The sequence below is a fragment of the Schistocerca nitens genome, chromosome 1, assembly GCF_023898315.1.
Source record: "Schistocerca nitens isolate TAMUIC-IGC-003100 chromosome 1, iqSchNite1.1, whole genome shotgun sequence".
Classification (NCBI taxonomy): domain Eukaryota; kingdom Metazoa; phylum Arthropoda; class Insecta; order Orthoptera; family Acrididae; genus Schistocerca; species Schistocerca nitens.
In genome coordinates, this window is record NC_064614.1 from 1,531,923 (window position 1) to 1,556,451 (window position 24,529).

At 38.8% G+C, this 24,529-nt stretch overlaps 1 protein-coding gene across 1 annotated transcript in view; it reads left to right on the forward strand.

The window, feature by feature from the left end:
• Positions 1-24,529, forward strand: part of LOC126240382 (lysosomal alpha-mannosidase-like) — a 293,209-nt gene that overhangs the window by 17,075 nt on the left and 251,605 nt on the right. The window contains exon 2 of the mRNA XM_049947921.1: positions 1,248-1,350. Within this exon, the coding sequence (XP_049803878.1) occupies positions 1,248-1,350 (103 nt within the window). The remainder of the gene's footprint in view (positions 1-1,247; positions 1,351-24,529) is intronic.

Sequence of the window (24,529 nt, forward strand, 5' to 3'; positions counted from 1 at the left end):
GAGAAGGGGAGCTATTAATATCAATGGGGGCTACTCTGGGAAGAAGGTAGAGCTGGCAGAGGCTGAAAGTAAGATGGGGTTGGACGTTTTAGCTGTTAGTGACATTCGGGTAAGGAGTGAGAAAGATGAGGAAGTGGGAGAATACGAGGTCTACCTGTCAGGAGTCAAAGCAGGAATAGCACAATGGGGTGTAGGGCTTTTCATCAGGAAAGAAATGGAACCCAGCGTAGTTGCAATAAGATATGTGAACGAACGACTGATGTGAATAGATTTGACAGTGTCTAGCAAGAAAATTAGGATTGTGTCAGTATATTCGCATTGTGAAGGGACAGATCAAGATAAGATGGATAGTTTTTATGATGCACTCAGTGATGTAGTTGTTAGAGTAAAGGACAAGGACAGCATTCTGCTCATGGGCGATTTTAATGCCAGGATTGGAAATCGAACAGAAGGGTATGAAAAGGTTATGGGTAAATTTGGAGAGGATATGGAGACCAACAGGAACGGGAAACAACTCTTGGATTTCTGTGCCAGTATGGGCTTAGTAATCACAAACTCCTGTTTTAAACATAAGAACATTCACTGGTATACTTGGGAAGGCAGGGGAACCAGATCTGTCATTGACTATATAATAACAGATCAGGAATTCAGGAAGGCTGTGAGGGACACACGTGTATTCAGGGGATTCTTTGATGACACTCATCATTATTTAATCTGCAGTGAAATAGAGATTGTGAGGCCGAAAGTGCAGGAGGTCAGGTCCATGTGTAGGAGGATAAGAGTGGAGAAACTTCAGGATAAGGAAATCAGACACAAGTACATAACAGTGATCTCCGAAAGGCACCAGTTAGTTAAATGTAGTCAATTGCAGTCACTGGAAAAGGAATTCATTGTCATCCAAGCAAATGATATATTGTTTGTGCGTTATTTATCATAAACTAAGCAGGCTAACCAGCCAAATGACACGACCAAGCCTTCATCAAGTGTGAAACATTATAATTGTACAAAACTCCACTTATTTTTCATGACTGATATATAATGTAAATTTCTTTCAACATGAAGATGCACATACCATCAGGTAAATAACATACAGTGGAAAATCCAGGTAAATAACAAGAGTTTTTTGAATAGCAATCTGAAAATATATTTGTGAAGTGTCCATGAACTAGTTCTTATGTTTATTATAAGATTGTTTTATCAATGCATATAACACAAAACAATTTACAGAAAATTTATTTACTGTTTAGGCATGCCATGAAACCATTCCTGGCATGATAAATGTTCACATGATACCACATTCACATGATGATGTTGGATGGTTAAAAACAGTGGACCAGTATTATTATGGAAGTAAGTACCATAATATTAAAAATAAAGCTTTATTTTAAATCAATATGTAAAAAAATAGATGCCATTGTTAATGATATCATTGAAGGCAGATGTTGTGCCCTAATCTTCCATCTCCTTTCAGATAGTTAACTTAATATATGGAAGAATATATTTGAAAAACTATGATAAAATTAATGGAAGGAAACCATAGAAAAATGTTCATTATTTGATTAGTTTTCTGTCACAGTTTGTGGGGCAGCGGATAGAATTAATTGCTTAACTGGTGCATAAATGTTTGTTTGAATATAGAAACACTTCCCGGCCGATTAACTATATGTGCAGCGGTGGGTGAAATATTGTTCTTAAAAATGTTCCTATTATTTTTGCTGTTGTTTGCCGTTCTCAACACTGGCTCTCTAACTACAATATTGGCAACCAGAAAGTGATTAGCAAAACGTGAAGCCTGTAATTAGAATTCCTAGTGCCCACTTCATCTGAGAATACACTTATAGTTACAGCTTATAGCTCTGATGAATTAGGAGATTGTCTGGGATTTATAATAAAAAAAAAGGTCTTAAAAAAAAACGTTCTGTACTCTGAAAGTCACAGATGAAAACAAAAGAATCCACACAATCTAACTAACAGAGCAGTTCAGGGTCTAATGTGCTGATGCAACTATAAATGTCCAAATTAAATGTTTAAATGAATGCTCGCCATAATTTGATGATTAGTTTCATCAAACGCCACGCTAAATAATGGTAGAATGTCTGTCCCGCGACGGCACGTGAAAATACGACATACGCAAACTGAAGCTAGATAATGAAAATCATCCCAGAATTGATACTTCACTCGAAAATGATTTCATGGTTACACGTATCCCGAGTAACTTAATACGGCATCCGAGGCTGTTTGTAGCAATGATACCGATGCGACGCGACTCCCGACACAGATGGTGTGTTATTCAGCGTCTGGAGAGAACTGGGGCCTTGCTTCCTCGTGCAGCGTTCTTATATATAAAGCCGCGGTGCGGACGGCTAAGGGAAAGCCTGATCAAATCGGCTCTCCCGACTAGCCGCTGGGCTAGTAATGCACCACATTAGGTTACCGAATAAATCATAGCTTCTTTTGCTGATGGCCGATGAAGCTCTAAATTTAAATATGCATTCAGCACGCAGGTAAGTATTGATAATAAAATTTTGATGTGGCTAAGTTAAATATTTTGGGCGAGAGAATTAATTTAATTACACTACACACAGTAGAAGAGCTCTGAACTGGCCCTTTGGAGATACGCTATCGCTATAGTTTCATAGGTATTCAAATGAAACTTCTCACATCCTTATGGTGATAGCGGATCTCCATTCTACTTAAATATAAACATCCTAGCCTTATTTATTAGCCTACTTAATCTATCTTGCTTCCTTAAGTTTTAAGACAAAAACCAGAAAATATTGAATTTCAACTAAAATCTTAAATTGTGAGATCCAGAAGACTGTTTCTATTAAATATTTATGAAAAAGGAATCTGATTATAAATTTTGAAGTCTCTAGCTCTTTTCTGTTGCACCAATGATTTTTACAGAAAAACGTCCAAATTTTGAAAATGGCTAAAGTTATCAAACTGATATTCAACACATATTAATTTAGTATTACTCCTGACATGCTAGAAACATTTTAGGTTATTTATTTGATTTTTAAAGTATTGCGCAGCATTTATGACGTCAGAGCTAGTTACAGCAGATTCGGCTGGCACACAATGGAAAGACTGATGTGAATTTATTACAGTGTGAGTAGGCTGCTTCCCTACAAGTTGCTTATAACCTTTAATTAACTTGTTTTGAATACATGCATTAATTTTTGAACCATTATCTGCATCTCTAATATTTGACTGTAACATAATCCCCTTGGAGGATGCAAAAGGCTTGTTCACACAGCAGGTCAATGTTACAGTCAAATATTGGAGATGCAGGCAATTGTTTGAAAATGAATGCACATTTTCGAAAATAGTCACCATTAAAGATTACATCAAATTTTGATAGAAAACTAAATAAATAATAATTAAATTTTGTTGCTGGCCCTTTGCACTAATGCAGTGCTAGAATCTGTGTAAATATGTTTACTATAATGTGAAAGGTAAGAACAAGATAGTGGACGTGCCTAATTATTTTATGTTTGGAAATACTGGAGTATAAGTGTAATAAATGATCCACCTACCAAGAAGTGACATAACATCCTTTCTGAACAGGAAAGATATGCTTGTTGTTGTGAATGTTTGTGTTTTTTTTCTTTTCCTTTCTGAAGAAGGCTTTGGCCGAAAGTTCATTGTGTGATAGTCTTTCTGTTGTGCCTGTCTGCAACTCAATGTGTCATCTTTATGGTGGGTAGCAATCTGTCCTTTTCATAATATTGTTGATATTCCCAACTGGACTTCCCATTCTTTAACATAATTTTATGTTAATATGAAATTGTATGAATAAGCTAAAGTCAAGAACATCTCAGAATGAACTAGCAATAACTTGAGAGCAGGTGTGGGTTTCAAGCAAATGATGATGGGAACATGAAAGAAATTGTTGAATCAATTAAATTATTTGGAAATATCTTGAAGAGGATACAATCAAAATTCTTACAAGAAATATTTGAAAGCAATGGGTGTACGAAGATAACAGAACTGAAACTTACGTTTTGTATACAATTTACTTTATCACTTGAGACAGCAGATGGTGCACTGATTAACAATAGGGAGAAAACTGTGCAAGTATTTTTTGATTTCTTTTGTATTTGCACAGTTTAAGAGATGGATCAGAGGCACAGGTTATGAGTCATGGAAGTAATGCTATTTCATGAGTAATGATAGATGATTTAAAACCATTCAGGGTGTGAATGAAGAAAAGACATAAGAAGGTGGTGGCATTTCAACGAAATTATCAGAGATGGAAAAAAAATTATAAAAATGAACTTTCAAAAATATGAATTTGCTGCACGCAGGCAAAGGAAATTCCCCAAAATGTGAACAATGCTGGAATCATTCTACTTCACAAGAAAGGAGAAGAGCGAGACATATAAAAAATGAATAAAGGAATAAAATGGTCTGAAGTGCCTTTTGTGCACTAAATTGGGTTTTCAAAAGAAGTTACACATCTGTCTTAAATGTAAAGTTTAAGTCTGTTTGTGCTGCCAATTTTGACATTTGTTGGTCAGACAGTTGCAGAAATGGTAATGTTCACTGATGACACTAGCATTTCTATAAGAGGATACACTGAGGATAATCTACAGCAGAGTATCTCTAGGACAATAAATGAGACAGGAAAATGGTTTAGCGATAATGCTTTGATCATAAATAAGGATAAAATGGTATTGATGAATTTCAGTAATATTAAAAGTAAAGCTAGAAGAAGAGTAAAAGCTGAGTGATGGAACTATATTATTGCACAAGCTCCGTACACAAAATTCCTCGGTATATGGGTGATGAGCACTTGAGATGGGTAAAGCATCTAGAGTAAAAAATTAAGTAAATGCTGCTGTGTGCTAAGAATTCTTTGGGAATGTTACTGTGTGCCTGTTATGCTTACATGAATAGTTTGCTTAGATGTGGTGTGATCTTCTGGGGAAAAGCAAGCTTTCAAACTTCAAAAGAGTCATACTGATTATATTTGTACTAAGTTAGCATGTGTGACATATTTGTTAGGTAAACTAAGGTCATGTGTTAGTGGTAAGTTATTACTCAATGCATACTATGCCTTTTTCCACACCCATTTAACATATGCCACTTTGTTGTGGGGAAACTCACCCGTAGCAAAACAAGTTTTCATTTGGGAAAAGAAGGCAGTTAGATGCATCCATGGAGTCAGAAATAACGAGTCTTGTAGACCATATTTAAAAATCTAAAAATACTAACAGTTGCAGCTCTCTTTATACTAAGTTGTCTGATACACACAAAAGAAAACCAACACAGTCACAAACTACAACAATCTATCCATCACCATGACACACGTATAAAACAGCAAATTGACATCCCAGTTGCTAGACTAAAGAAAACTCAAGATAATTACAGGTACATGGGAGTAAAACTATTTAACATGTTGCCAATAGAGGCACATAATGTGTCAATGAATGAGTTTAAAAGTGTCACGAAGAAATGGCTTAGAGAAAAAGCTTTCTACACAATATATGTGCACTAAAGAAGATCTTAAGTACCGGTACTAATATAGTTTCACTTAGATTAAACTTATACATGTAAATATAATGCAAATACCTTGTCCAGCATCAAGGACAAATTTTTGTATCTTATTAGACAATAATGATCTACAATATATTACACCATGTCTGTTAGTTATGTAAACTGTATATGTACATAAATGACGACATCAATTGCATTTCTTAATGTCTAAAGATGGATAATAAAATAAATAAATAAATAAATAAATAAATAAAAAAGGGCTATTAGAATAATGAAAGGGGTTCCCTGCATAGTGTCATGCAGGGAAATATTTAAAGAATTTAAAATAATGACTCTTCCTAGCTTATACATCTATGAATGTGTATGCTTTCTGAAAACTCACCAGAAATTTTCAACATTAAATAATCAGGTTCATAACCATGAAACAAGGAACATGGATGATTTTCACAGAGACACCCACAAAGGAGCACTCTACCAAAAAAGTGTGAACTACCAGCCCAAAATACTATTTAGTGCATAATAATAACAATAATAATTTTATTGTCATTCGGCTCATTACGGCAATAGACAAAGTCAAGAGCACATATTTCTGCATAAACTAATATATCGATGTAAACTGGTTTACATAAAATAGGTACACGTTAGACTACAGTATTTTCTTCTTCAAAAAATTCATCAATGGTGTAAAAAGGATTGTTCACTAGTAGCTTGTATAATTTAGTTTTAAAAATATTTACAGGCAGTTCTTTAAAGTCAGCACTTAGTCTATTAAACATCCTTAGTCCAAGAACTGGGTAGGAGTTTTGCGATTTTGATAATCTATGATATGGCACGTCCACAGATGTTCTGTTTCTCGTATTATGGCTATGAATATCACTTCTTAACACAAAATTAGAGACATTGTTTCTAATGAACAATAAAACATTGTAGATGACTAAGTTTACTACTGTAAGACACTGCATTTTAATAAACAGAGGTTCAGAATGTTCTGTTTTATCAGAATCCGTTATTATTCATATTACTTTCATCGGGTAAAAGTAAAATGTCATTTACATGACAGCTAATACCCCACAGTAAGATACCATAAGATATGATGCTTTGGAAGAAGGCAAAATCTGCTGATCTCACATTGTCATTGGGGACATGTCTTTTTAAATTTCCAATTAGATAAATAACTCTTGAAAGCCTAGCCAATATATTTTTAATGTGTGGTTCCCATGTCAATTTATTGTCAGTAGTAACACCTAAAAATTTAGCAGCTTCTAATTGTTGGTAGTTAGGAATCTCTTTGAGGTTAAAGTAAAGTGTCTGGGTTCTGTTTTCATTTAGTAAGAAGCTATTAACTTTGAACCATAATGAGGACTGAGCAAGGGTATTTTCGGTCAGTGTTTTCAGTGTACCTGGACCAGAGTTTTTATGTATAAAAGTTGTGTCATCAGCATACAATATTGTGTGAGAATTTATGAATAAGGGCAGGTCATTAATCATTAGTATAAACAGTAAAGGTCCAAGCACTGAACCTTGAGGCACTCTGTACCTAACATTAACCAAATTTGATTTCTCCCTACCAATGCACACAACTTGTTGACGGTTCTCTAGAAAAAGTCTGAACATATTTATACTGTTGTCATCAAAACCATAGTAAACTAGCTTATTCAGCACATTGTCATGCTGTACACAGTCAAAGGCTCTGCTCAGGTCACAAAATGTAGCCTTCTACAATAAAGAAAATTAAAGAATTTCCTAAATTCAAGGTAGATCTTAAACAATTTATACTAACACATACTTTTTATAGCATTGAAGAATATCTGAATATGGAAAAGTAATATTATTTATTTATACTGATATAAAATATTTGTATTTATTATCCAAGTTTTTGAAACAAATTAAAGATAAGAAACTATATTGTAATTGACTACATCCATACAAGGTATATTGTTAATGGATGAATAAATAGATTTATTGATAGACTTTTAATATAAAAACCATAAAAACTGGGTGATATAGAAAATAATAGAGATATGTGTTGGAAATAGTAAGGAGGGGCAGAAAAATAGAAACTGAGGGTGGGTTGATGAACAGACTGAATTGGAAGATGTAGTTATTACTGTAAAGAAAATAAACTGGAACTTGGTCAAAGTAGTTGGGCAAATGGGTGGAAGATGTCCCAGGAAATTATATGCTTGATTCTAAGAAATCAGAAAAGCCTAAGACAATGATCTAATGAAATGTGGATGTACATCGTTAGGAAATTTGAGTATTGCCATGGATCACTTAATAAAATTTTAAATGATGATAACACTACTGTTGAAGAGTAACATGAGAAAGATGAGTTAGTATCTGAAAATTGCAAACTTAGTTCTGCAAAACTATGAATAAAATTTTTAGCTATACTCCTTATGTTTAAAAATATTGTAAATGAACATATTGTGCAAATTATTACTTTCACATAAATGATTATCTTGTATATTAAATCAACTACAGCAAGTTCCTGATTATCTAGTTTAATGAGGACCTGAGACTGCATAGACAACAAAAAACATGGATAGTCCAAAATACTTAGGCAGTTGTTGTTTACTTTATCCACTATACATTCTACATTTTAAAGCCTATAGTATTCCTGACTCATTATTTGTTGGGGACTGGAAACTTATTTACAAAATTTCACTTGAAATGTGCTGTATATTGTATCACTTGCTATCAGTTCACTTTCAAATTCAGTGTAAACTTACATAAATATTCTATTTAAAGTAGTAGATAAAAACAGTAACTTAGAACTGTACGAGGTGGAGCAGTTTTCTTTTTAAATTGGCTGTCTTGCTCCCAACATAAATACATAAATTAATCTAGAACAATTACCATAATTTATTACTGGCTTGAGTGTAACAGTACTTGTCATTACTTGAGCAGAGTTCACTTCTGCCCATTAAAGTATAATGTGATTCACTGCACATCCCAGAGTCCTCTCCTTCATGAAGGGGTTTACAGAATGTGACATGCTAATGAATGAATTAGGAAATACTCATTTAGTTTTTTGCCTTTTTCAATTTTTTATTCGATTTTTTTTCCTGACGTTTGTTTTAATTTTCTGGAGAGTCAAAACATTGGTACAGTCAAAAAACATTGTCCTGAATACTCCAATAACAGATCAACACATTTCAGGGCTGAGGTGGGCAAGAAAATGAGTTCATTCTCATCCTCTACTGAACACAAATTGTTCACTATACTTGCGTCACATAGATGCTCAAATTCCATTTAATAGGCATTGTTGTTTAGCTCCTCGTAGATATTTTCTTCATCTACATCTTCATAACCAGAAATTTAATTCACAATGTTGGTCAGAGAAGTAGCAGTAAAAAATTACACATTGCTATAAGGCATAGGAAACTATCATCATATTTCTGTTCTTCCAATCTTGTCAAAAGTATTAGAGAAAGTAACTTCATACCAAATCACAACATTTATGGTAAAGAATAATTTATTATAAGTAAAAAGTTTGGTTCCCGAGTGAAAAATACTCTGGATGCAGTGAATGGCTTTACTGAAAAGCTATGCAAGCATTGGATCTGAGGAGAAAAGTTACACGTATCTTTCGTGAGCCTACAAAAACCTTCAACCCCATAAATCATCCCTCGCTTATTATATTGTTTGGGGAGAGAGAAATATGCATTAGTTACAGGTAAGCTGCACCAAAAATTGTCTGTCCAGAAATGTGTTATAATCTCTGTCAACAGCAATGATCTTGTTGTATTGAGTTTTTTTAGTGGCTTCATTTTCAGGTTTCATGGTGAGTGCACCAGATATTTATGTTCATTCTGAGTGTGGCTGTTTTCCATGACATTATTAAATTGTATCTTTGTTTTTTCTTGTTTTGTTGTTATGGTTATGGTGTAACTTCTGGATGCATAAAGAAAGGAGCAATAAGTTATTTTTGCTCCAATACACTGTATTTCACTCTGTGATTTTCTGCCATACATAATTTAAGACATCAGATTATGGGCCCAGGCATACACATACATACGGTATCTGTTTCTGTTCTATGAATTCAATGCTTTTGGTCAGACTTTTATTTGTGTGAACCATGACGCTCACATTCTGAAGCCATTGTTTTTCTCTGGTCTATTGTGGAAAACCTTCATTTTCATTTTGAACTGAGTATTATAAGTTTGACTTACATTCAGCCTACATGAAGACGGATAAATTGAAAACATACAGTATCAAGAAATTTGACACAAAAAATTGCCAACTGTGGAAATATCAGTTGCAAATTATTTTTCATGCTGAAAAAGTGCTCGATATCGTCAAGAGGAAACCGAGGCCAAAGAAGTTGGTGAGAGCCAAACAACTTGGGGCGACTTAAATGTGAAAATAATGCTCAGTCTACCTACTGTAGTGGAGTTTGAGCAACTGCAATCTGTTATGAAGTGCACAAATTCAGCAGACAAGTGGGCCAGACTAAAGACTATTCGTGAACAGTGGTCCGCAGTTATTGAAATGGCGTTGAAGCAGAAATTTTTTGATTACAGAATCTCATCAACAGACACGATCACACAACACATCAGTTACGATAGGGTGAGGTCATGCAGGTGTTCCTCGTGAATGATGTGATGAATAATCTCATCTGGAGCTCAAGAAAGTCTTTCACAAATGAGTCTTTTCACGTTCGTATATGTCGGTGAAGGCGGCGGGCTGATCACAATGTTGCTAATCAAATCCAAATGGTCATGCAAATGTCCCACCAAACACAGGAAGTGTGATTCTTCTGAGTCAATGCCTGTGGCGGCGAATATAGAGTTGACTAATGCGAACCATGTGTTGGGCTGCATTTTTGCAAAAGTCGGCAGTTTAGGTAACTTTGTTGGTTTGGAATCCACGAGCACTGTGTGTGTAAGAGCCACAGGTGTGGGAGCAGTCAATATGGTGTCTGCCGGGAGAGAGGGGGGGGGGGGGGGGGGTAGGCCCAGGGGCCCCTTAACTGTTACACCCCTCAGATCGGTCGTAATTGCTGTCTGATGTCTAGCAAAACTGGGCGAGGTACTAGGAGAGGTCACACTATACACTGTTCAGTTCAATCAGAAAATTGAGGCTGTGTATAGCCAGGCGCAGAACCGAATCGCGGCGCGGATGATGTAGCAGCTGTGTAGTGGCACTGCTCCGAAAGTTGGTGCAAAGTTCTGAGAGGGGTTGTGCACCCCTGAGCGTGCGACGTTAGCGGTGGAATGTCCGGATCTCTTTTTCACACTTAGTCCTGTATGTTTGCAAGAACGATCTTGAGGCTAGATGGCAGGCGGTATGTACGCGTTGTCTGTGAGTGTTGTGGTACTGCAATTGACTCGCAGGTTGGAGGGCCTTGAAATGTTCGATGTATAGAGTCCATGCATAGTGCAGGTGGGTGGATTCTGACTGTATAAATCGTAGGGCGGTACAGCTCGTTGTGTAGGCCACATGACAATACAGGCGGTTCACTCGTACACACATGATTGTTTTTGTTATTGAACTCATGTAGAACACGGGAAGAGTGTGTCGTCGGAGTCACCAATGTTGAATTTTGGGTCCTTATCATTATAAATAACAACCCGTTGATCCACTTGTTAAAACAATGAGCACATTTATTGTCACACTTCAGATATACGTCATTACACATCGAAAGTATCACATAGACAGAACATAATGGCCGCCTTGACCCCAAAGAGTTTTTGCGCGCCAGAGATGTTATGGCATGTCAGTGTTGCCACAGACTCATAGCCAGGCTGTTTCCTGCTCCCCCAACTATAATTACCTGATCTTCCTTCTCAAAGTCCTTGCATACCTGACCTAAGTTTTCTGTCACCTGGCTAGGGCTAACCCTTGATTTCACAAAACTTGTGACCTGTTACCCTGCACCTAATTTCTCTTGAAACTGCTGGCCCACACCCCTCCCGTGGCTGCTACCTATAAGCAGAATTCGTCTTTTCCTATTCTGGTTTGATCCCAACCTGTCTTTTTCCTTTAAGCTAGTATTCTGCTTCAACCTACATTCAACTACATCTGAATGAGGTCCTTCCTCCACTACTTCAGATAGCAAGCCAAACTGATTTGGTAACTGAATTTCAGAAGTTTTATCAATTGTTTCCCTTTTTTGCTCTTTGCTTGGTACCTTTTCCCAGTGTCCAGAGTCCTTTTCCTCCCTTAGCTTACATAATTCCAAATTTGTGATTTCTAATTCAGTTTTCTTAGTGGCTTCATTTTCAGTTTTTGTGGCATGAGTGTGCCAGATATTTATGTTCACTCTATGTGCAGCCATGTGCCGTGATTTTATAAAATTATATCTTTGTCTTTTTTTGTTTTGTTGTTACAGTTAGGGTGCAACTTTTGGTTGCAATAAAGTAAGGATCAATAACTTATTTTTACTCCAAAATACTGTATTTCACTTTGTAATTTTCTGCCAAACATAATTAATTAAAGACATCAATCTCCCCCCTCCTTCCTTCTTCCATCTATTGTCCACAATGGCCGGTCCAAGTAACTAATAAGCAAAGTCTTTATGAAGATTAGAGAGGAGCAAAGATTCCAATAAACTTTCAAGTTTACTTAGCTTGTCATGATGAGATGGCTCTAGTTCTTCTTGTCTAGGGGTCTGATTCTTGAATCTGAAAATCTAACATCAGGTCCTCTCACATTTTAGTATATCATATAGTCTTTTGATTTTTCATGTGAAGGAAGCCAAAATTACATTGTTAACACAAAAATATGTCTGATCACATCAGAGGCGAGCTTACCACCCCCACACTCTGAGGAAATAACAATATTCCAAAGGGTTTAGAATTTTTCTTAACAAATTCCTACTAGTTTTATTTATATTATTAATTTTGATTATTATATCATAAATGAGTCCAGAAATAAATGTAATAAACAGTACAGGATTGTGTAATTAATAATAGGAATTTTAATTGTGTAAATACTTCGTAACTTCAAATGTTTCTAAAAAAAAGTACTTACCAATTACAAGATCAAACCTACAATATTTTATAAAATAACTCCTTTTTATAAATTTTTGCTTGAAATATAACACACTGTGTATATATGAATATAATAGAGGGAAACATTCCACGTGGGAAAAATATATCTAAAAACAAAGATGATGTGACTTACCAAACGAAAGTGCTGGCAGGTCGATAGACACACAAACAAACACAAACATACACACAAAATTCAAGCTTTCACAACCAACAGTTGCTTCATCAGGAAAGAGGGAAGGAGAGGGAAAGACGAAAGGATGTGGGTTTTAAGGGAGAGGGTAAGGAGTCATTCCAATCCCGGGAGCGGAAAGACTTCCCTTAGGGGGAAAAGAGGACAGGTATACACTCGCACACACACATATCCATCCGCACATACACAGACACAAGCAGACATTTATAAAGGCAAAGAGTTTGGGCAGAGATGTCAGTCGAGGCGGAAGTACAGAGGCAAAGATGTTGTTAAAAGACAGGTGAGGTATGAGCGGCGGCAACTTGAAATTAGCAGAGGTTGAGACCTGGCGGATAACGAGAGGAGAGGATATACTGAAGGGCAAGTTCCGATCTCCGGAGTTCTGACAGGTTGGTGTTAGTGGGAAGTGTCCAGATAACCCAGACGGTGTAACACTGTGCCAAGATGTGCTGGCCGTGCACCAAGGCATGTTTAGCCACAGGGTGATCCTCATTACCAACAAACACTGTCTGCCTGTGTCCATTCATGCGAATGGACAGTGTATATAATTATACAAAAATTTTCAGAAAACCAACTGAGATAATACTGACCTTTCCAAAATTCGAAAAATAATACTGGTATCAACAACTACTGTTGAGGAAAAATAATGCTAGAGGAGGATATCCTGTTACAACATACCCCTCACATAATATGGAAACAATGTGTTTACAATATTTTGGGACCTACTATAAGGTTAAAAAACGGTGTTTGAAATGATGCCAAAAGATAGAACATAGATTGTCAAACTTAAATAAAATTCCTAAATTACAAGAAAATTTTAAGTTGTATGAACATCACTTTCCCATGAACATAAGTAAAGGTTAACTTACAAACACAGCACAAGGTATACAAATTTCTGATTACAACAGAGTTCTTCTTACTTACAATTTGCCTATTGTCCAAATAAATGTGAAACCTGTGTAGTGAAATGGCAAAATTGACAAATAGTGACAATTTCCAAAATTATGGACATAATTCACATTAAGTTCCTTGAACATATCTAGCTTCAAACAGAATAGTCTAACCCATTGTAATCTTTAACACTCTTTCAGTGTTGCAATGAATGAGGCTTCAGTGTCTGTTAATGTTATGTAAAAATGAATAATAAAATATTATGGAGAAAAGTTACCATAACAACATAATGTAAATGAACATAATACACAAATGAAACACTGTTCGTACAGACATAGTAAGTACCACAAGTATAAGCATATTAACCATCATAAAGTATAATTCATATGTATAGAAATACCTGATACATAAAATGTTTATAGTAATCACAAAACCAAAATATTAACATGTTACAGAAAACATAAGAAAATATCTACTATAAAAGTCATAATCTATACATATATGAGGACATGGCATTAAAATTATACGATCTGTGGAACATTCTGTCCCAAGACAAATGATACAAAGTCAAAACCCAACTTTACAACCCTAAACTATAGAAATAAGTGCAGAGGCAAAGTAAAGTACTAGAATTACTAATTTCAAGTTTACATCTATGAAGTCACACCTTCATAATCATCAAAAGAAAAGAAAAAATTCAGAGCCTAAGTTTACAAGTGAGCCGACTCGAAAAACTCACAATGATGGGCACTGACCTGAAGAATATATTTATTATTTATTTATTTTTATTTTATTTATCCATCCATTGACAATAAATATTGTATGGATGTTGTCAAGTCATTTCAAAGGAATGGACACAAACAATATATACGTAAAAAAGTACAAAACTAAATAATACAATGAGGTTAATAATAATACAATGTAAGTAATATAGCCTATATACATCCCTGCTTGTTATTTTAAATGCGTAGTCTGTTTTCATAAGGCTTTAGTTTTGTCCTCCCTAAACGGCAAGTCCTTATATACACCACACTGCTTAAGTATATATTTACATCACACAACAGCTGTCCTTTAAGTATGTAATGTAATGAATGATTAGGTAATGAATGATTAGGTACATATTGAGTATTTTCCATTTTGCCTTTATAAATATCATCAGCAAACATTTATTGAGCTACATAGTCATTTACACAATAAAAACATTGTTCTACTAGAAATTTTTTAAATTCTGTTTTAAATTTGTTATCATCTTCTAACTGCCTGATGTTGACTGGAAGTGCGTTGTACAGTTTTGCACCGATATGGCTCACGTGCCTTTGTGTATTCGTTCTTTTTGTTCGCTGAGTATGGAGTGCTCCGCTATTATGGGTATTGTAGTTATGAAAGTCGGCATTTGTCTGAAAATCACAATCACAAGTAGGAATATAGCACAAAATCAATCAGCCACATAAACCAGAGTATGTAAGGATATGTTGACTCATGAGAAGAGAAAATAATGAAAAAATATTAATATGCCTGCGATGTGGGGACCAACCCATGAGTCCACATCACACTGGGTACACAACAGCATAAATGTTTTGACACAACAAAATGAATAAAGTTTGTAATCATATATCAATAAGTTAAATCATATGTAAAAAATAACTAGAGGAAGCATCTAGCCTCAATCAGTAGTTGCACACTCTCCTTGAGTACACACACACACACACACACACACACACACACACACAGTCACAATGAGTAGGGGTACCCTAAACAGAGTTAAGCAGAAGTCTGCACACAACTCAGTTTCCAATGAGATACAATAATGTAGTTCTCAGGATAAATACAGATAATCAGAGTCATTAATATCTTGGAATGATGACATAATTGAGTAGCATGAGGACCAAAATCGGTGTGAGAAATCAGAAATGCATACATCTTGTTAACAATCTATACACCATTTATAATTACAAATGTCAATTTCTTCCACAAGTAACGTTTGCTTGCTTTACTTCTTTGATAGTCCTCTACATCAATGTACTGCATTGTTATACTGGCTGTAAAAACACTGACTACTGTAAATGATGTAGCCAACAGTTGCACAATTGCATTTCACTGTTCTTTACTTTCACTGTATACAACCACCAATATTACATAATTATATTGCAATTCACTATTGGTAAATGTTGAAAAGCCACATTAATAGTTTGCAGGAAACATCAGCATACTGCTACAATAGTTGGCTGTTGAATATCTATCAGCAGTAAAAACCTAACCACACAGTTGACAGTTCTTGCAGAATAATACAGTGCGTGTGATACTATTTTTCAAATAAATGAAACAGACATTGTCATTAACTGCTCTAAGACACGACCTATTTGTGTTACACTTATTCCACTGTTAAGTTGATGCATTGTTGTTGATCTAACCAATACATATTTCCTGTCTGAAAATCGGCCATGGACTGACTGTCTCAGTACCAAAAATCAGTCCTTTATATATCCTCACAATAATAGGCATTGAAACTAGATCTTGTTTGATGTTTAAGATACAGAAATTACAATTAAAACATAACTCATTCAAATAACTAAATATATCAAAAATTCCTTCTTTTTGACAGTTCCTTCTACCCAAAAGTTAGGCCAAATTATTTGTTTAAATAATGAAATTAACAGGTATAGTTATACAAATAATAGTTTTGACAAACCTGGTAATTAATTTGGAATTAATTAAAAGCTGGCTTTGGTAATATGTTTTCAAATAGAGCCAAATAAATCCTTTAAGAATCCTAGTTGTTCTTCCGAATGTTTATAATTAGTACAGAATTTATATTTGTTTATTTGTGAACAATGGAATCTAAGTCATGAAACAATTAGTGATTTCACCCTATAACAAAACTATTAACTAGGAATGGTCAAAATAAATTAGGATGTTAATTACATACACAAAACCAAGCACAAAATTAGGCGTGGTACTGTATTCCTTAAGACTGAGGGCCAACCTTTTGCTTTTTTGGAAATGCAGATTATACTCATGCATGTTAATGGTAATTAGGCAAAAGTGAAAAAAAAATGAATTGAAGAAGGCAGATGGCAAAACAAGAGAGGAAGTAAAGTGATCCCAGCTTGCTTTGTCACATTACCCCTCATTGGATTGACCAGATAAGATATTGGAAATAGGTAACTGGGCAATTCAGTGACCACAGGTGACCCCAGAAAGTGGGTTTAATATTCTACAAAAAAAAAAAGAATATTATGTAAGAAATATCATTACCAAAAACTACAGTACATATGTTTTTCAAATTTCTACTTACATAAACTGGCCATATGAAAATCCCTATACAAAATATTTACGTATAGTGACTGTACAATGGCAAAAAATATCAAAAAATTATATTTTTATAAAATTAGGCATCTTCATCATAACAGATCTCCTTTTTGGATAAACAAAGATTACATTCTAAGATAGATGCATCTTTATAGAAGCCCTGTCTTGCTTCAAAGAATAAATGATCATGGGCTGCAAAAAGTTAAATTGGATTGCGCCTTGCAGTTCATTTTCAGACAGAAAATTTCACTTTTTCAATGTTTAGCATTTTGCACACACACTTCCTCTCTTTTAATGAGCTTTAACACATTTTCTCACCAAGTCATCCATGCCTTCAATAGGTCCAAGTGGCAGTTAGTACAGAAATGCACTGCTATCAGTTCCTTGGAGGTGGTTCTCCTCTGCCACAGTACATGAAAAAACTAGACAAAATACCTTACTTTAGTACACTCACTTTTACTTCTACCTAAGTATAAGGAAAAAATGTTTCCAATAATGGCAAATAATAGCCATTACTTCATAAATAAATATATTACACAGTTCTAATAGAATCACAATAACTAGCACTAAAATTGACTATAGTATGAAAGGTGGGGATCATAAATAAATATATTACACAGTTCTAATAGAGTCTCAATAATTAGTACTAAAATTGACTATAGTATGAAAGGTGGGGACTAGTAAAAATTTTCAGATGAAGTGCACATTACACTACAAAACATTACCCTAGGTCATAACTCTGTCTCAAGCTGGTTAAACTTGAAATATTTGGGTTTCTTATCCATCTGCAAAATCATTAAAATACCAATTCCTGGTTTGAAATTGACACAATTTATGGACTCATATCATCTTAATGTCCAAAATATGTACATTACCTCTAGCAAACACTCAAGATGTGCAGTAGCATAGATTTACTAATTATTACATTATGAAAAAAGAATAGAGTCACCATCACAGAACTCAATGACCACTCAAATCAAAATTAAGGTGTTGGAAGTTGCACCAAATCATTGCCTACTTCTCCACTCAACTCTGAGTACTACTCTCATTCAACTAGAAAATTAAATCCTCACAAAAACACACCAAATAGGTGACCTGCCATAATATTCACATCACTCTAGCACCAAAGTTATCAGTTAATCAGTAAAATTACTTTTCTTCATTCCAGTGTTACCACTTTAAGCTCATAATTCCTCAGAGCACAAATATAAGTATTCAGATAACCTACAGATCTAATAATGCAGCATTATAAGACTTGTACCTCACCAAAATATTTCTCTTCCTGGTAAGCTCTCATTCCCAGCTGCAGAATTACAATATTCCCCTCCTATTCTGTTCCTTGAATTACTCCTACCATTTCCAAGCACATTCTGGCTATCCTCCAACTAATCATTCCTTGAATTTCTACTAGAATTAGTTCTGTTCATTCTATAGCTGAAACTCTCTCCCTGATTTATTTATTTTATCCATCTTTCAGCATTAACATGCAGCCAATGTTGTCAGAAGAATTACAGCTATTTGTGCATTATGTTTTACATAACAAAATATTAGATAGAAAAAATATCACAGTGTTGTACCCTACTAGCTTATAACTGCCTCTAAACCCGTATCTATAGATAGCAGTAAGCATTAATTCATCAGCATTAACATGCAATCAATGTCGTCAGAAGAATTATAGCTATTTTTACATTATGTTTCATATAGCAAAATATTACTTGGTAAAAGATATAGCAGTGTTGTACTCTATTAGCTTATAGCTGCCTCAACTCCCATATCTATACATAACAGTAAGCCTCAATTTATCAATAAATTAGGTAATCTTTACAACTATTCTGAAATTCTTCTATACTATAGAAAGTATTTTCCTTCATCCACACTTTGGTTTTAGTTTTGAAAATAACCAGTGAAACCAATTAAACCTGTATGGGTAAAGTGTTGATTAATTTTATGTCTAAGTACTCATAGCTTATTTGGGTTTTCTTAAGCCTGGTTGTGGGTATATCAATCATATTTCTTTGTAGTGTATGGTGTTGATGAACAGATTTCCTTATAGTGTAGTGGTTTAAGTTTTCTTTTATGTTTAATAGGCAACAATATATATAAAGAGAAGGGACTGTGAGAATTTTTAAGTCTTTAAAATAAGGTCTACATAAGGTCTTGTTGTCAGTGATTCCATAAAGATGTCTAATTGCTTTTTTCTGCCAAGCGAAAGTTTTTTGGCACCTGGGGAGTTACCCCATAAAAGAATGCCATATTCTAGATGGCGGTGAAAGGAGGCATAGTATGAATGAAGTAATAAACCTTGTGTAACACTATTGCTAAATGGGTGTGATTATTGGTGCAACCAACACGGTAATCCTCCTCACTGGTGACCCCGAGTTGTAACGTCTTCCATTTCCGCCAACTAACTGTGTCCGTGAGCTCCATGTTGGTTATTTTTGCGTGTATTACATCAACACAGCATTCAAGCAATGACTTCGGCCCAGCGCCTAACGCCGGATTTTGTGATCGACATGCATCGTGTTGCGGGCGATGTACACCCGCTAGGACTGCAATACGATGCCTCTCACTCGATGATTCCACCGATTTCGCCAGACGTTTTCAAGCCTGCGACAATAAGTGAGGTTAGGAGTGCGCATGACTCTGGCTATCAAATGCCTTTATTCCCGCCACATGTGCCCTTCCTCATCGACTGTGCAGTTACCTCTTACGGATCTCCGTGCAGTGTGGAACCAATGCCAATTTCTGCAAATGCTTCATCGGACAACCTACCACCACCAGGACAACGATTTGCCATGCCGCAAACCTTGCAGTACCACACAGATACCTGCCACGTGACCGGAACTGCTTCGTTCACAGGTCTACTTCCTCAGCATCCGACCACGCCCATGCCAGCTTCGGTTCAGCATCAGCACATGCTGTCCTACTTCGATACCTTGGCCTGCAACAGGAACAATAACTTTTTATCTGCGTCTGACCTCCACCTGCATCCCACTGATATGCCTCAGTGTTTTGTGCCAAGACATTCACCTTATCCGCACACCGTTTTGAGTGGAGTGACGGCGAACAGTGAACATTCACACATTCCATCCCACGTTCGACATCATTTCCCACACTGTGCTTCTGGACAGCCCGCACCTCCGCAGCTTCCCTGCAACACAGGTGGCCCCGGCTCTGATCATACTCGAGCTTCCCGTGGACTAACACGCGTTCTCAAACTTTGAACTTTTTCTCACCTGTCGCCCATGCGCCAGCTCCAGTCGAGCTTCCGCTACCATTCTTGGCACATCTCGGTGCCTCATCCGCATCGGTCTTCCATGACACGTCAATACGAACACACCCGCAGCTTCTGCAACTGCAAGGAACACATTACAGTGTGAGAACCCGTGTCGGCCTTCCGCGTCACGACGGATCCCGCTCAACCACAACGTGTCACCTTCACGTTGCCATCCGAACAGCCGTCGTTGCTACATCCCCTGGAGGCACACTCTCCTGGAATACTACAGCAACAACAGCTCGATTCAGGCAGTGTCCCGACAAACTCAACTCAACCTGTTCTTCCGAACATTCTACAACGCTTACCAACACTGCCGCCATTTAATGCCGACACAGCAACAACGTGGTTCAAAATTGTGGACGAAGGGTTTGACCATTACAAACTCGACGAGTCAACCAGGTTTCTGTGCCTCATCACCCACCTGCACGACCAGGACGACTTGATTGCTGACCTGGTAGACACCCCAGACTCATCTTCCTGGTACACTCTAGCCAAAAAGACAGTTCTACATCGGCTTCCACCCTCAACTGAGGCAGCAATACAGCAAGTGTTCCACTAGGCAACGACAAACCTTCCCAGCTTTGGAGATAGCTATGTGCCCTGGTCAGCACCGATCTATTCTCTGACACAGCTCTCCTCACCGTCAGATAAACTATCTTCTCACATCCACTTTGCTCTGGCTCAAAGTCCTCCTGAACCTATCGAGCAAAGAATGACAATTGCTGACAAGCTACACAATGCATCACTGCTCCACTTCGCCAGCCACTGGCTACCTGACAAGTCTCAGCTTCAGGCTCATCGCCCTGTGGCCGGACACGGCCAGGGCCGTACTGTGCCGACCGTTCCGCTCGCTCCGGGAAGCAGTAAACGAGCTACTGGCTGGGGCGTCACCGGCTCCGCCCACGGTCGTGCCCTCTCCTGCAACCGAACCTCCAGTAAACTGCGTCGACTTTGTCCCGAGTGCCTCTCCGACCTTAAAAATCAGATTTCTGAAATACTAAGCTCCGGTGTCATTGAAGCCTCTGCCAGTAGCTGGTCTATGCCCATACATATGACACCGAATAAAGAGGGGTCCCGGTGCATGTGCGGAGACTACCGTCAACTAAACGCACAAACAATTATGGACACCTACCCCACACCAAACATTGCCGACTTTACCAGTTCCCTCACAGGTGCGACCACATTCTCTGCATTGATTGCAAACGGGCCTGCCACCAGATCCCCCTGGCACCTGAAGACATTGAGAAGACAGCCCCTCACCACCCCGATCAGGTTATTTCAGTTTCGATTCGTGCCGTACGGTCTGAGAAACACAACCCAGACCTGGCAACGCTTCGTCAACGAAGTCCTATTCGACCTAACATTCTGCTTTTCATATCTTTATGACATTCTTGTGTTCAGCTCCTCCACCGAGGACAACATTCGACATGTGCAAACTGTTATGAACACTCTCACGGCAGCAGGCATTGAGACCAACCGGGACAAATTGCAGCTACATCAACCCGCTGTCACTTTTCTCGGTTTTCAGGTCTCTGCCGACGGAATTTCACCACCCCCTGAGAATGTACAAACAATACTAAACCTACCCAGACCTGCGTCATTTAAAGAGCTCTGGCACTTTCTGGGGACGGTTAATTATTATCGCTGACATCTACCTCGGGATGCGGAGATTCAGGCTCCACTGACGGACGCCTTGGCAGGCACCAACACTTCTGGATCTCGGCCCGTTCTATGGACCCCTGCTGTGACTGATTCTTTCACTGCCCTCAAAAATCTTCTTGCCGAGGCCTGTACCATCGTGCATCCTCATCCAAATGTGCAGCTTTTCATCACCACAGACGCGAGCGATACTGCCATCAGCGCTGTCCTTAGCCAGACAATCGACGGCCAAACTTCGCCTCTGCAGTTCCTCTTGCGCAAGCTCACCAATGCACAACAGAAATATTCCACACTTGACAGGGAGCTGCTCGCAGTCAATGAAACGATCAAGCCTTTTAAGACTGATGTTGAGGGACGCCCTTTCTATGTTTTAACGGACCACAAACCACTAGCTGCGGCCATTACAAACCTGTCAGCTGACCCGCCTCCTCGCCGCTTCAGATACATGGACTTCATATCTCAGTTCACCACCAATGTGAGACACATAAAGTGTGCTGACAATATAGTTGCTGATTTCCTTTCATGGGTCGGCGCCATCCATTCGCTGTTAGACCTCTCTGATCTGCCTAACCTCCAACCCGTCGCGAAGGAAACACAAAACCTGATTTCAGACTCCACTTCTTCACTACACTTCGTCCGCACCTCCTTCCCTGGCATCTCTGGTGAGATCTGGTGCGACGACAGTACGGGCACGTTACGCCCCCTCATCCCAATCACACTCCGTCGAGCTGTCTTCAACGCATTCCATAATTTAGCCCACCCCGGTGGTCATGCGTCCGCCCGCCTCGTAGTGGAGTGCTTTGTGTGGAGAAATGTCAACAAGGACTGCCAGCAATGGGCACACTCCTGCATCACGTGCCAACACTGCAAAGTACACAAGCACACTTCACCCCCCGCCCCCCCCCTCGGCGTCTTTCCGATCGCTCCTGGGCGTTTCCAGCATATTCACATTGACATTGTCAGCCCTCTCTCCCACTCTAACAGCTTTCGTTATGTTCTCTCGTCTATCGACCGAACAACTCGCTGGGTCAAGGCTGTCCCCCTCCCCAATATTACGGCAGAAACTGTTGCTCGAGCTTTCGTCGAGTCACGGGTATCGCATTTCGGATGCCCAGCTGTCATCACGACTGACCAGGGCAGACAATTTGAGTCGGCCCTGTTCTACGAGATTTGTAACATTTGCGGCATCTGGCGCATCCATACCACAGCATATCACCCTCAACGTAACGGGCTAGTCGAGCGCCGGCACTGCACTTTCAAGGCGGTTCTTCGATGCCACGACTCTCTTTGGATGGAGGCCCTTCCCCCTCGTGCTACTCGGCCTTCGTGGGATCTATAAGGAAGACCTCAAACGCACAATAGCTGAGTTCGTATACGGCCAGAACATTGTTCTCCCTGGCAAACGTGTGAGCCCTTCCACTTCTCTCTCTCAGTCTGACTTACCTTTCTTTGTGGACCACGTCAGACGCCACTTCATCAACCTCCACATCCCTCCACCCGCCAGCCATTCCCGCCCTAAGGTTCACGTCCCAAAATCTCTGGACAATTACGAGTATGTCATGCTCTGAGATGACACTGTCTGTGCTCCCCTCCAACCTCCATATACCAGCCCGTACCGAGCTCTCCGGCGCTCAGCCAACACCTATGACATCCAGATGAAAGACTCAGCTGTTACAGTCTCTCTCAACAGACTTAAGCCTGCTCATGTCGAGCCTTCTTCTACCCCCCTTCAGGCCACGACCACGCCACTCACTGTCGTGGCTCACGGCACTCTCACCACTCCCTCCACGTTGGACTTACACACTCGATCGAGTGACTTCCTGCTCCAATCGTTGAGCTCTCCTCCGACCTCGCCCTCTACTCTGGTCTCGTACACTCTGTCGAGTGACCACGTGCTACTCGTGTCGAGCTTCCCTACGATCACACCCTCGCCGCCGGGCCCTTCGCTGGTCCCTTCGACCTCTCCACCGTCGCCTGCCTCACCCTGTTGAGGTTTCTCATGCCCCCTTCCCCCCCCCCCCCCCCCTTCTGTCTTGAACGTGCCCTCGCTAGAGGTGTTTGTGCCTGTTCCACTGTTCGTCGTGTGTTTCACTTCATCCAGTGCTCGTGACACAACCTCCACCATTCCCTGCCACCTGGTGAAATGTGTTCCCCTCCCACCCGACGTCGACCTGGACATGCTTCGTGTGTTCGCCATGCCCACCGGAGACATCGTCCTCGTCGCTCCGTTCCACCCACAACCCGCCGGCCTACCTGTCGTCGCACGACTAGCACACCCAGTACAGTGTCCGGCTTGCTTCAACGACTTCCAGGATAGGTAGCCGAACCTTCCTTCACGACACCTACCTGCTGTCGAGCTGACCGTGGTCTAGCTTCTGCAGACCACCCTTCCCGACGCCATAGTCACCCCCCCCCCCCCCACGGCCTCTCAAGAGTACTCTGTACTGTAAGGGGGGGGGGGGGGGAGGGGACTATGTGGTGGCGATGAAATCAAAACCAACATCGATATGCATTCATCTTTGGACTCTAAGCATTATCTTTGGCTGTTCCGCCATGTTGAGTTCAGTTCTTTGTGATCCTTGTATGTGTTAAGGTTAATAAATGAACTATTGCTAAATGGGCGTGATTATTGGTGCAACCAACCCAGTAATCCTCTTCAATCCTCCTCAAATATATTATTGTCTGATAGATGTATGCATATTT